The sequence below is a fragment of the Rhinopithecus bieti genome, unplaced genomic scaffold, assembly GCF_001698545.2.
Source record: "Rhinopithecus bieti isolate Rb0 unplaced genomic scaffold, ASM169854v2 scaffold_46210, whole genome shotgun sequence".
Classification (NCBI taxonomy): Eukaryota; Metazoa; Chordata; class Mammalia; order Primates; family Cercopithecidae; genus Rhinopithecus; species Rhinopithecus bieti.
The window spans coordinates 41,836-54,985 of record NW_016818673.1 but is presented as its reverse complement, the minus strand read 5'-3'; the positions used below and the strand labels follow the sequence as shown (position 1 = coordinate 54,985).

The following is a 13,150-nucleotide window of genomic DNA, read 5'->3' as shown; positions in this document are numbered from 1 at the left end:
CAGTAAAATCATGTAGGATGAGAGTCCTGGGATTTGGGGCTTCTCGTAGTGACTGACATAATTCAGTGGGACTGTGGAGCTTGATATAATTAATAGAGATAACCTCCAAAGTAGAATTGTGGCCATGTGTGTTGAGAGGAAGGAAGAAGTGCAGGTTTTGCCAAGAGTAACTCTTGGCTCCTGTCCGTGGCTGTGTCAAGGCCAGGGAAAATGTCTTGTTATTAGCAGCAGTCTTCCGCAAGAAGAAGGCCTGGAGATCCTTTGGGATGTTCTCTTTTGAAACACACCGGTATAATGGGAATGAATGAGAATTAGCAAACTTTATTATTTTGAGAAAGATGGCTTAACACTTTGGGTAGTTATTTGCCTAAGTATTCTGAATATCTTTGTAGCTCTTTACAGAGCTTTCATATTGATTATCTTATTTGATATGATTTTCTGGTGATTTACACATAAAATGTGAAATTGATAACTTTAAACCCCAATTTCAGATAATATGAAAACATAATTAACATGTCCTTTTAATACTTACACCATGTCATATGACTTTTTGCTCAGAATCCTCAAAAAACCTTCTCTCTCGCTTAAGGTAAAAGTCAAAATCCTTACCATGGCCTCTACAGCCCTCTGCATTTTGGTTCCCTGTTATTTCTCCTCCATGACGTAAGCTTCACTCATAGTATTCTAATTTAGTAGTTCTCTATTTGCTGTTTCTTGAGCATGCCAAGTGTGACTCCATTTTAGGACTTTTGTACTCTTTGGTCTTCTGGAACTATTCTTTCCTCAAATGCTCCCTTGCTTTCTTCAGGATTCTGCTCAACTGTTACCATATCAGGGGACCTTTCCTGATCTACATCAATAGCCGTGTGTCTCCCCAGCATTCCCTGTTACCCTACATTATTTTATTTCTGTAGCATCTATCACCATCTGACATACGCATTAGTTGATTTATTCTGTGTCTTGTCTGCCTCCCTCCATTAGAAAGTTCAGTTTCCTTGAGAATAGAGATTGTGTTTATTTTGTTCACTGCTGCATACCCAGAAAGAGAAAAGTATCTGGCTATAAATCAGTATTTGTTGGTTGAATTAATGAATGAGGCAAGTTGAGACAGTTGGTTTCAGAGATTGTAAGATTTGTTTAACTTCTCGTTCTTGGTGATGGAATGGGAGACTAGAACTTTCTGATTCTTAGCTAATTGCTCTTAGCATTGCAGCACACAGCCACTCAAACAGTGCTTATGATTGGCTGGGTACTTTTATTTGTGTATCATAGAATATTAACCTATGTTGTTTTTTTCCTTCCAATGTAGATGCCAGAAGAAGAAGCTTTCTGTGTATTTGTTAAATTAATGCAAGATTATAGACTTCGTGAACTTTTTAAACCAAGTATGGCAGAATTGGGCCTTTGTATGTACCAGTTTGAATGTATGATACAGGTAAAAGTGCAGTGTTGATAAAAAGGCATATTGCCTTTGTATTTTTTATATCTTGTTCTGAGTGCCAACTGAGCAAATTTAATGTTAAAAGCATTAAAGCACTTGAATGTGTAAGTGTTTTAATTACATGATTTTTTTTTTTGGTTCGTTTATGTACGATTTGACCCTTCACATTAGGTAGATCACAGTCTAGAACTTGACTCCAGTTTTCTTATTCAATCCTTAAGCATTTCTGCCAAATGTACTATACACCCCTTACCTAAGCACATGAATTTCCTTATTATATCCTATTATTGTTACATGGTCTAAGCTCTCTTACAGGAGCTTTATGATGTTATCACACTGACATCAGTCCCCTTACTTTGAGACTCTGTCTCTTTGAGTCCTTTCCTCTGCCTTTTACTTTTATTTTATTTTATTTTTTACTAGCCCGTAATTTTTTTTCCTGTAATGTTTTCTTTTATGTTGCTAGTTTAAGACTCAAGTTATCTAGTGACTGAATGAAGGTGGAGAGAATAGGAGCAGAATCAAAATCAAGGAAAAAATACCTTTGAAGTATTTTACCTTTCTGGATTTAATTTTTATATTTTGTATATTTAAGTTTGCTATAATGTAAATATTTTCACTTATTTACATTTCAATTTCAATTAAATGAGCAGAATATAAGAAAATAGGTTAATGAATCAGCTGGCATGGGAGCCATTTTTATTAGTTTCCTGTCTCCTGGCAGCCTTATAAACTCCAAGTTTTTCTATCTATGGTGGGAGCAAGGGGATATGTAAAATGTTCTTACATTTTATTTTTTATTTATTCATTTATTTATTTTTGAGATGGAGTCTCGCTTTGTGGCCCAGGCTGGAGTGCAGTGGCGCAATCTCGGCTCACTGCAAGCTCTGCCCCCTGGGTTCATACCATTCTCCTGCCTCAGCTTCTCGAGTAGCTGGGACTGCAGGTGCCCACCACCACACCCGGCTAATTTTTTGTATTTTTTTTAGTAGAGACGGAGTTTCACCATGTTAGCCAGGATAGTCTCGATCTTCTGACCTCGTGATCCACCCACCTTGGCCTCCCAAAGTGCTGGGATTACAGGCGTGAGCCACTACCGTGCCCAGCTGATTTTTTAATTGACATACAATGGTTGTACATTATGGAGTACATACTTTTTGTTTCTATATATTTTAAAGAAAAAGCCAGAATAGGTCTTAAGATGAATTTTTTTTTTTTTCTGAGACAGAGTCTAGCTCTGTCGCCCAAGCTGAAGTACAATGACACGATCACGGTTCACCGCCTCCTTGACCTCCTGGGCTCAAGCCATCCTCCTACCTCAGCCTTCTGTGTAGCTGAAACTACAGGTGTATACCACTGCAACTGAATAGTTTTTTATTTATTTTTATTTTTTATTTTTTAATTTTTTGTAGAGACAGGGTTTCACTATGTTGTCCAGGTTGATGTTGAACTCCTGGGCTCAAGTGATCTTCCTATCTAAGCCTCCCAAAGTGCTGGGATTACAGGCATGAGCTGCTGTGCCTGGACTTGAGATTATTCTTAATTATTTCTTTTCTGAAATAGTAAGCTTGTTTTTAGCATCCTTAAACTCTTTTAATGTTATATTTTTCAATTAATGTGTCATTTATGGCTGGATGCAGTAGCCCATGCCTCTAATCCCAGCACTTTAGGAGGCTGAGGTGGACAGATCACTTGAGCCTAGGAGTTTGAGACCAGCCTGGGCAACATGGCAAAACCTTGTCTCTACTAAAAATAAAAAAAATTAGCTGGGTATGGTGGTGTGCACCTGTAGTCCCAGCTGCCTGGGAGGCTGAGATGAGAGGATTGCTTCAGCTTGGGAGGCAGAGGTTGCAGTGAGCCAAGATCACACCACTGTACCCTAGCCTGAGTGACAGAGTGAGACCCTGTCTCAAAAAAAAAAAAAAAAAAGAAAGTCTCATTTATGTTTTGAATTACTAGACTTGCTGAAACATCTGTATTTTGAGTATTTTTCCTATTCTTTAGGAAGGTAAGAATTAGGTGATCAATGGTAGATAGTGCCTAAAAGTATTTTAACATGGCATTTATTTTCTTTTAAACGTCTTTTGAAATATTATAGTTGATAGAAAAGTATAGAAAATATCAGTCACTCTTGTATCCACCAACAGGATTAAACAAATATAAAACTTTTATTGGTTTCTTTTTATTAATAAATTAAATGTTATACTCAAAATTCCAACTACGCATTCTTTTCCCCTTCTTTCTTTCCTAGATAATAGCCACTGTCCCAAATGTTTCAATTTCTATGTCTTACGTTTTCCATATGATGCTTGATCTAATCTTTGTGTTTGGTATAGGATGATCTAGTATAAATATAATGATCTAATTTGAAATACTCAGTTTTACTGTGTTATAACTAACTGCTTTCTTCTCTTTAGGAGCATCTTCCAGAGCTCTTTGTACATTTTCAATCTCAGAGTTTTCATACCTCAATGTATGCATCATCCTGGTTTCTGACTATCTTTCTTACAACTTTTCCACTACCAATTGCAACAAGGATATTTGATATCTTTATGTCTGAGGTAAGCTAATGGGCAGACAAAGAGCAGGAGCTGAGCAAAGGGGTCACTGAGTTAGTGAGAGCAGGGCAATGAGGAGAGCAATGAAGGAAAGCCATGTGTCCCATGCAAAACTGCTTACATGGATAATCCCATTTAAACCTTATAATAACCCTATCAGGTAGATACTGTTTTTATTCCATTTGTTAGATGATAGATGAGGAAGTTGAGACTTAGAGAAAGGTTAAGTAGCTTGTCTGTGGACACACGATACATAAGTGGTGTTTGTAACAAGGATTCAAACATAGGCAGTTTGGAGCCTACACTGTTAATCATACCTCTTTATCACCTCCTAATACAGTGAAAGTTCATGAGAGGTAAAATATTTGTCTTACAGTTAAAATTGTTGCAATGCATCTGTCATCCAAAGAGTAAGAAGTAATAAGCATGTTTCTTTTATTCTGTGAACACATTGCAGGTTGTTGTCCTTTTGTCAGTAGTACATAGAGGTAATCCTTTATTTTCTAGTCTGTGAACTCAGTGTTGCTATTAATTACATCTTGGGAAAATCAATTTGTATTACCTATCTAAATTAGTTCAGATCACAGTTGGCCAACTGTGATTCATGTCCCAATCAGATGGACAGATTTTTGTGCCAAATCTGTCCTTCCACACCTGTTTTTAATAAAGTTTTCCTAGAACACAACCCTGCCCATTTATTTATATGTTGTGTATGTCTGCTTTGGGGTTGTAGTGACAGAGCTGAGTAATTTTGACAGACAGTGTAGCCCATCAAATCTAAAATATTTGCTTTCTGACTCTTGACAGAAAATGTTTACCAGCCTCTAGTTTAGATCCCTAAATGCTTACCTTAGTATTATTTCAAATGACTTGTTTTTGTTGATGGAAGAGTAAGATAAATTTGGATTTATTTAATTTGTTTCCTCAGGGTTTAGAAATAGTGTTTCGTGTAGGATTAGCACTTCTTCAGATGAATCAGGCAGAACTGATGCAACTTGACATGGAAGGGATGTTACAGGTAAGTTCATAATTCCTTTTTTGTTTTTTTTTTTGGAGACAGAGTTTCACTCTGTTGCCCAGGCTGGAGTGCAGTGGCGTGATCTCTGCTCACTGCAACCTCCACCTCCCAGGTTCAAGTGATCCTTCCCCCACCTCAGCCTCCTGTGTAGCTGGAATTACAAGCGTGCACCACTACACCCAGCTAAGTTTTGTATTTTTAGTAGAAACAGGGTTTCACCACGTTGGCCAGGCTGGTCTTGAACTCCTGACCTGAAGTGATCCGCCTGCCTTAGCCTCCCAAAGTGCTTCGATTACAAGCATGAGCCACCATGCCCAGCCCGTAATTTCTTGAATGTCTTTGGATTTCACTATTAACAGCGCTTAAGTCATTCTTATGTTTTTCTTTTATTGTATCTTAGCACTTTCAAAAGGTCATTCCACATCAGTTTGATGGTGTCCCAGACAAGCTAATCCAAGCAGCTTACCAAGTCAAATACAACTCAAAGAAAATGAAAAAGTAAGTATTTTATATTTTTGTTGGAAATTCAGTGGAAGTTGCAAAACATTCTAGTGATACAGTTTTCCTCCTTAGGTTATAGAACTGTTTTATTTTCTTTGGTGGTATTGGTTTCATTATAACGTAAAGCTAATGTTGGAATATACAGCTTTTAATAGTGGTGCGTGGGACTAGCATGTACTACCTTTAAAACTTTCCTCCTTTTACATATTGACTAGAATTAGGAGCCTGGAATGGATATACATATGTGAGGATGCTGTTATTTTTGAAACCACTTTTCTGGTGTGGTCCCATTCATTGACATTCTTTTCCTCTTAGTTTGACCCCAGAGTGTCACTTAAGTTCAAAATTAGCATAACCAGCAAGATAGACATGAGGTATGGATTGAGAACTTAAAAATTTATTTATTTATTTTAGAGACAGGCTTTTGCTCTGTCACCCAGGCTGGAGTACAGTGGTGTGATCATGGCTGCTCACTGTAGCCTTGAAATCCTGTGTTCAAGTAGTCCTCCCACATCAGCTTCCTAAGTACAGGAAGTACCCTGTCTCTACTAAAGTACAGGTGTACTACAGGTGCATACCACCATGTCTGGCTAATTTAAAAAATTTTTTTTGTAGAGACAGAGTCTCACTGTATTGCCCAGGCTGGTCTCGAACCCCTGGGCTCAAGTGATCCTCCCATCTCAGCCTCCTAAAATGTGGGGATTACAGATGTTAGCCGCTGCACCTGGTCAAATTTTATGTATTGTGCTACTTTCTAATGAAGCTTTTTTTGGTATGCATGTCCTAAAAGTTCAAAATAGTCTTGGCTCATTAGTTTTATTTTTGAAACAGATTAAGTGTATTAATTAAAATAATAGCCATGATTTCTCTAGCTTCCAGTACTTAATTCTTAACCTGTGGTCATGTACTTTCTATGGCATAAAATGCTTTAAAATGATAACAATACTTTATGCTAGCAGTTAGCAGTTTCTTTGCTGCTGCAATATGAAATTACATTAACATGTACAACGTACTACTCCCATGGATATTCCTACTCCACAAAGTATATTTAAATATGAGTGAGAATTTTGTTATTAAAATTAGTTAGCTTTTCCATGCACAAATGATATGTAGTCCCAGCTACTCGGGAGGCTGAAGCAGGAGGATTGCTTGAGCTCAGGAGTTCACAATCAGCCTAGGTAACATAGTGATACCTTATCTCTTTAAAAAAAATTAAAAAGTTATCTCTAATTGACAAAAGCAAGCCGAGCCGATTTTTGAGCTTCAACTTTTATTATTAATAAGTTACTTGTGATGTTTTAAATAACCACCATCATGTTGATACATTTTAAATAACTACCATCATGTGGAGACATCATATAGACCAAAAAGCTGCTGTGCCTTGTAACTGATAAAAATGAATTATCTCAATTTTTGTCACATGGTAAAACAACATTGAACTCACACTAGCCAGGCAGAGAATTTATTTTACTTTAGAAGTCTGATAGAGAATGAGTTTCCTTAACCTTCTTGGTAACTAATTCTCCTTGTATAGATCTTGTCATATGTACAATCCATTTCTGAAATTTTAGTTAATCCTGTTTACTTATCAGATTTCTGGCTCCCTAGTTCTTTCACTTCCTTTTTTTTTTTTTTTTTTTGAGACGGAGTCTCGCGCCCAGGCTGGAGTGCAGTGGCCGGATCTCAGCTCACTGCAAGCTCCGCCTCCTGGGTTTAGGCCATTCTCCTGCCTCAGCCTCCCGAGTAGCTGGGACTACAGGCGCCCGCCAAATCGTCCGGCTAGTTTTTTGTATTTTTTAGTAGAGACGGGGTTTCACCGTGTTAGCCAGGATGGTCTCGATCTCCTGACCTCGTGATCCGCCCGTCTCGGCCTCCCAAAGTGCTGGAATTACAGGCTTGAGCCACCGCGCCCGGCCTCACTTCCTTATTCATGCTCTCCCCATTCTGCTTTATCAAGATCTCTAGATTGAGGTGTAAAAGCCTTCTTCTGATATGAACAACTGTACTTCCTCTGCCCTTTTGTTTCCTGTATTCATGTAGCCAATTGTTGTTGCATAGTTACTGAGATTGCTGACAGTAAATTATGTTTCCAGTGGCCTTCCATGTGTGTTTATATTGGCTTTGATTAATTATCTCATTCCTCACAGTGGTTACTTCAAACCTTACCATTCTTCCCAAACTCCCATCCCCTTTTTGCCATACTTAACTCTCACCAGATTACCTTATTCCTAATTCAGCAATCATTTTCAAACTTCCTAAACTTGCTGTCTTCCAGCTTGTAGACTTAGCTATGTTCTTTTTCTTCTCCTTTTAGAATACAGTATTTTTTTCCTTTATAATGCTAATTCAGAATACATGATGTTACTCGTTTCCATCTCTTCCAGCTCCTTGCTCCATTAACTATTCCTTCTGTCCTCTATCTTCAACTTCTTTCTCTCTGTTGTTTCATTTTCTTCAATCTAAGAAAAAAATTTTTAGTTCTGACTTAGAAGCAACAAAATAAAACCTTCCTCAACATAGCATTTCATTTTCCTTTTATGAAGCTTAGCTGTGAAGAAAACAATAGATTTTACTCATTAGCTACAGATCACATTCTATTTGCTTTTTTTCACTTGGGAAAATTTTCAGACATACAGAAAATAGAATAAATACCCATTGCTTATTGTCTACATTTAACAATTGTTAATATTTTGTCATATTTATTTTTTTCAAAGTATTTCAAAGTAAATATTGTTAATATTTTGTCATTTTTTTCGAAGTATTTCAAAGTAAAGCTCAGAAATTGTGACACTTCACTCTTTAATACGTCAGTATTCATGTCCGTAAAGTAATTTGCCTCCTTTACCACATTGCTTTCACCACTTAACAGTAATTCCATAATACTGCCTAATACTCAATCTATGTTCACATTTCCTCAGTTGTGCCAAAAATTTCTTTGCCATTGATTGCATTGTATTTGGTTGTTCACTTACATTTTTAAAAATTTAGATCAGCACCATCTATTCCAATCTTCCTTTTTAATATATTGACTTGTTGAAGAGACCAAGTCAGTTTTATGGAGAATATCAAACCTGAAGGATTCATCTGATTATTTCCTTGTCATCTCATTTAACTTCTGTATCTCTTGTGTTTTCTATAAACTGAGAGCTAATGTGAAGACTTAATCTAATTAAGCATGAACATTTCTGGCAAGAGTACTTAATAGGTGATACCATGTACTTTATTCATCTTAAAAGATGTATAATGTCTGTCTCACTGTTATTAGAGATGCCATGATTGATGACTAGATTAAGGTAATGACAGATTTCTTTATTATAATAGCCGTGGTGGCCCTCTTGGCACCCAGTAAGTATTTTGTAAGTTGATACTTTGGCATCGTAAGAATATCCAGTTCCTTATGACTTTCCACCTCTTGGCTCAGTCTGCTCAAAAGTATTAATGAAGGCTAGGCACAGTGGCTCACACCTATAATCCCAGTACTTTGGGAGGCTGAGGTAGGCAGATCACTTGAGGCCAGGAATTCAAGACCAGCCTGGGCAACATGGTGAAATCCTGTCTCTAAAGGAAAGAAAAAAAAAAAAAAAAAAAGACCAAAAATTAGCCAAGTGTGGTGGTGTGCACCTTTAGTTTCAGCTACTCAAGAGACTAAGTTGGGAGAATCACTTGAGAAGTCAAGAAGGATGCAGTGAGCTGTGATTGCGTCACTGTACTTCAGCCTTGGCAACAGAGTGAGACCCTGTCTCCAAAAAAAAAAAGTATCATTGGGGATACTTTTCGTGTTAAATTGTTTCATTTAGGATAACAAAAGCATGATTTTCAAAATGTCGTTCTTCTTACTTTTATCAGTCAGCTTTCTTCATAACCTTTTCTTCTTTAACTGCAGCTAACTTCATTCTACTGGAAACACATATAAACACTTCATTATTTCAGCCAAGCATGGTGGCTCACACCCACAATACCAGCACTTTGGGAGGCCCAGGCAAGAGGATCGCCTGAGCCTGGGAGTTTGAGACCAGCCTGGGCAACATAGCGAGACCCCATCTCTGCAAGAAATAAAAAAAGCTAGCCAGGTGCCTGTAGTCATGGCTTCTCCATAGGCTGAGGTGGGAAGATGGCTTGAGTCTGGAGTTGGAGGCTGCAGTGAGCTATGATCACAGCACTGCACTCCAGCCTGGGTGACAGAGTAAGACCCTCTCTCTTAAACAAAACAAAAACTTCATTATTCCCTTTAAATACCAAATTCCAGAGAAAAGAGTTAGTGGGAATGGTGTTCTTTTGAATTAGTCTATTGTTTTGCAGGGGGCATTATTAAGGACTTACAGGCCTATATTCAGAATGTTTTTTTTTTTTTTTTTTTTTTTTGAGGTGGAGTCTCGCTCTGTCGCCTGGACTGGAGTGCAGTGGCCGGATCTCAGCTCACTGCAAGCTCCGCCTCCCGGGTTCACGCCATTCTCCTGCCTCAGCCTCCCGAGTAGCTGGGACTACAGGCGCCCGCCACCTCGCCCGGCTAGTTTTTGTATTTTTAGTAGAGACGGGGTTTCACTGTGTTAGCCAGGATGGTCTCGATCTCCTGACCTCGTGATCCGCCCGTCTCGGCCTCCCAAAGTGCTGGGATTACAGGCTTGAGCCACCGCGCCCGGCCCAGAATGTTTTAAGGTTGCAAAGTAAGTTGTGTTGAACATCACAAAATTTTGCCGAAGTGACACTAGTTTATAGTCTAACCCAGCAGTGTATGAGTTCTCACTGTGGCCAGGTGCGGTGGTTAACCCCTGTAGTCCTTTCACTTTGGGAGGCTGAGGCAGGCAGATTGTTTGTGCCTAGGAGTTTGAGACCAGCTTGGGCAACATGGTGAAACTTTGTCTTTACAAAAAAATACAAAAATTAGCTGAGTGTGGTGGCGCCAGTACACCTGTGGTCCTAGCTACTCAAGAGGCCAAGGTGGGAGGATCACTTGAGCCTGGGCGGTCCTGGCTGCAATGATCCACGATTGTGCCACTGCACTCCAGCCTGAGTGACAGAGTGAGACCCTGTCTAAAAAAACGGTCTCATTGTTCTACTTTGTCATCAGTGCTTGGTTATTCTTAATTTTTGCCAATCTGCTTGATTTTTATCAATCACAGGGGCATTATTAAGGGCTTGCAGGCTTACATTCAGAATGCTTTAACATTGCAAAGTAAGCTGTGTTCAGCATCACAAAATTTTGCCAAACTGACACTAATTTATAGTCTAACCTAGCAGTGTATGAGTTCTCATTGGGGCCAGTATAAAATGTCTCATTTTCTACTTAATTTACATTTCTCTGATTGTTAATAAGAGTAAGCATCTTTTCATACGTTTATTGGCCTCATGTTTTTCTTCTATTTTTTTTTTCCTCCCTTTTCTCTTGCAGCGTCTACTTCATACTGCTTTGACTTCTTAGTGGTTGCTAGTTGTTTGTAATCTGGGTTGTAATCTTTTGTCTGTATTAAAAGATAAGTCTTGTCCATTTCTACCAAGTATCAGTTTTGGAATATATAATAAACTCACAATTGGACCTACCTCTCAAAAATGCTCAAGCTTCCTGTTGGTTGGAGGGTGGCAGCACAGAAAAGTAAATGGCTTATTACATGCAAATATATAACAGATTATTAAAATTATATGTTAGAGATACCTAACCCGTATGTCTTCAAACTGGCATACACAGTCTGCTGGGTGTCAGGAACATGTTCGGAGCTTGGTTAAGTAGATTTTCAATTTCTGTCCATATTCTTTCCTACAGTTTATCTGTCTGATAACATTTTTGTAGTAGAGGTGCCTTGATTCTCCTTTGCACCTTCCCTTTTACAGCATGCCTTCTCCCACTTTATTAAAGGAAGGAAGGAAGGAAAACCTGTCAGCCAATCTAGATCTTACTATGGTACATTACTTTAGTTTATAAAAAATCTCTGCAGCTCCAAACAAAAAGAGCAGTTTCAGAATGACTTGCTCCTGAGGGAGTATCCCCTGAGAGAGCAAAGCAAGAAAAATGGAAGTTTTCTTTATTACTATTATTATTATACTTTAAGTTCTAGGGTACATGTGCACAATGTACAGGTTTTGTTCAGCTCCCACCTATGAGTGAGAACATGTGGTGTTTGGTTTTTCTGTCCTTGTCCTAGTTTGCTTAGAATCATGGTTTCCAGCTTCATCCATGTCCCTGCAAAGGACATGAACCCATCCTTTATTATGGCTGCATAGTATTCCATGGTATATATGTGCCACATTTTCTTAATCCAGTCCATTATTGATGGACATTTAGGTTGGTTCCAAGTCTTTGCTATTGTGAATAGTGCCGCAATAAACATACGTGTGCATGTGTCTTTATAATAGCATAATTTATAATCCTTTGGGTATATACCCAGTAATGGGATTGCTGGGTCAAATGGTATTTCTAGTTCTAGATCCTTGAGGAATCGCCACACTGTCTTCTACAATGGTTGAACTAGTTTACAGTCCCACCAACAGTGTAAAAGCATCCCTATTTCTTCACATCCTCTCCAGCATCTGTTGTTTTCTGACTTTAATGATTGCCATTCTAACTGGCGTGAGATGGTATCTCATTGTGGTTTTGATTTGCATTCTCTGATGACCAGTGATGATAAGCATTTTTTCACATGTCTGTTGGCTGCATAAATGTCTTCTTTTGAGAAGTATTTGTTCATATCCTTTGCCCACTTTTTGATGGGGTTGTTTTTTTCTTGTAAATTTGTTTGAGTTCTTTGTAGATTCTGGATATTAGCCCTTCGTCAGATGGGTAGATTGCAAAGATTTTCTCCCATTCTGTAGGTTGCCTGTTCACTCTGATGATAGTTTCTTGTGCTGTGCAGAAGCTCTTTAATTTAATTAGATCCCATTTGTGAATTTTGGCTTTTGTTGCCATTGCTTTTGGTGTTCTAGTCAGGAAGTCTTTGCCCATGCCTATGTCCTGAATGGTACTGCCTGGGTTTTCTTCTAGAGTTTTTATGGTGTCAGATCTTACATTTAAGTCTTTAATCCATCCTGAGTTAATTTTGGTATATGGTGTAAGGAAGGGATCCAGTTCCAGCTTTCTACATATGGCTAGCCAGTTTTCCCAGCATCATTTATTAAATAGGGAATCCTTTTCCCATATTTTGTTTTTGTCAGGTTTGTCAAAGATCAGATGGTTGTAGATGTGTGGTGTTATTTCTGAGGCCTCTGTTCTGTTCCATTGGTCTATATCTCTGTTTTGGTACCAGTACCATGCTGTTTTGGTTACTGTAGCCTTGTAGTGTAGTTTGAGGTCAGGTAGCATGATGCCTCCAGCTTTGTTCTTTTGCTTAGGATTGTCTTGGCTATGCGGGCTCTTTTTTGGTTCCATATGAACTTTAGTTTTTTCCAATTCTGTGAAGAAAGTCAGTGGTAACTTGATGGGGATAGCAGTGAATCTGTAAATTACCTTGGGCAGTATGGCCATTGTCAGAATATTGATTCTTCCTGTCCATGAGCATGGAATGTTCTTCCATTTGTTTGTGTCTTCTTATTTTGTTGAGCAGTGATTTGTAGTTCTCCTTGGAGAGGTCCTTCACATCCCTTGCAAGTTGGATTCCTAGGTATTTTATTCTCTTTGTAGCAATTGTTAATGTGAGTTCACTC

General features: G+C 38.4%; 1 protein-coding gene across 1 annotated transcript in view; it reads left to right on the top strand.

The window, feature by feature from the left end:
* The window catches only part of EVI5 (ecotropic viral integration site 5), a gene marked incomplete at its 3' end in the record, with an annotated part of 127,504 nt that overhangs the window by 88,060 nt on the left and 26,294 nt on the right, over nt 1-13,150 (top strand). Inside the window, exons 6-9 of the mRNA XM_017857367.1 lie at nt 1,310-1,435; nt 3,859-4,002; nt 4,928-5,017; nt 5,418-5,515. Coding sequence (XP_017712856.1) covers nt 1,310-1,435; nt 3,859-4,002; nt 4,928-5,017; nt 5,418-5,515 — 458 coding nt within the window. The remainder of the gene's footprint in view (nt 1-1,309; nt 1,436-3,858; nt 4,003-4,927; nt 5,018-5,417; nt 5,516-13,150) is intronic.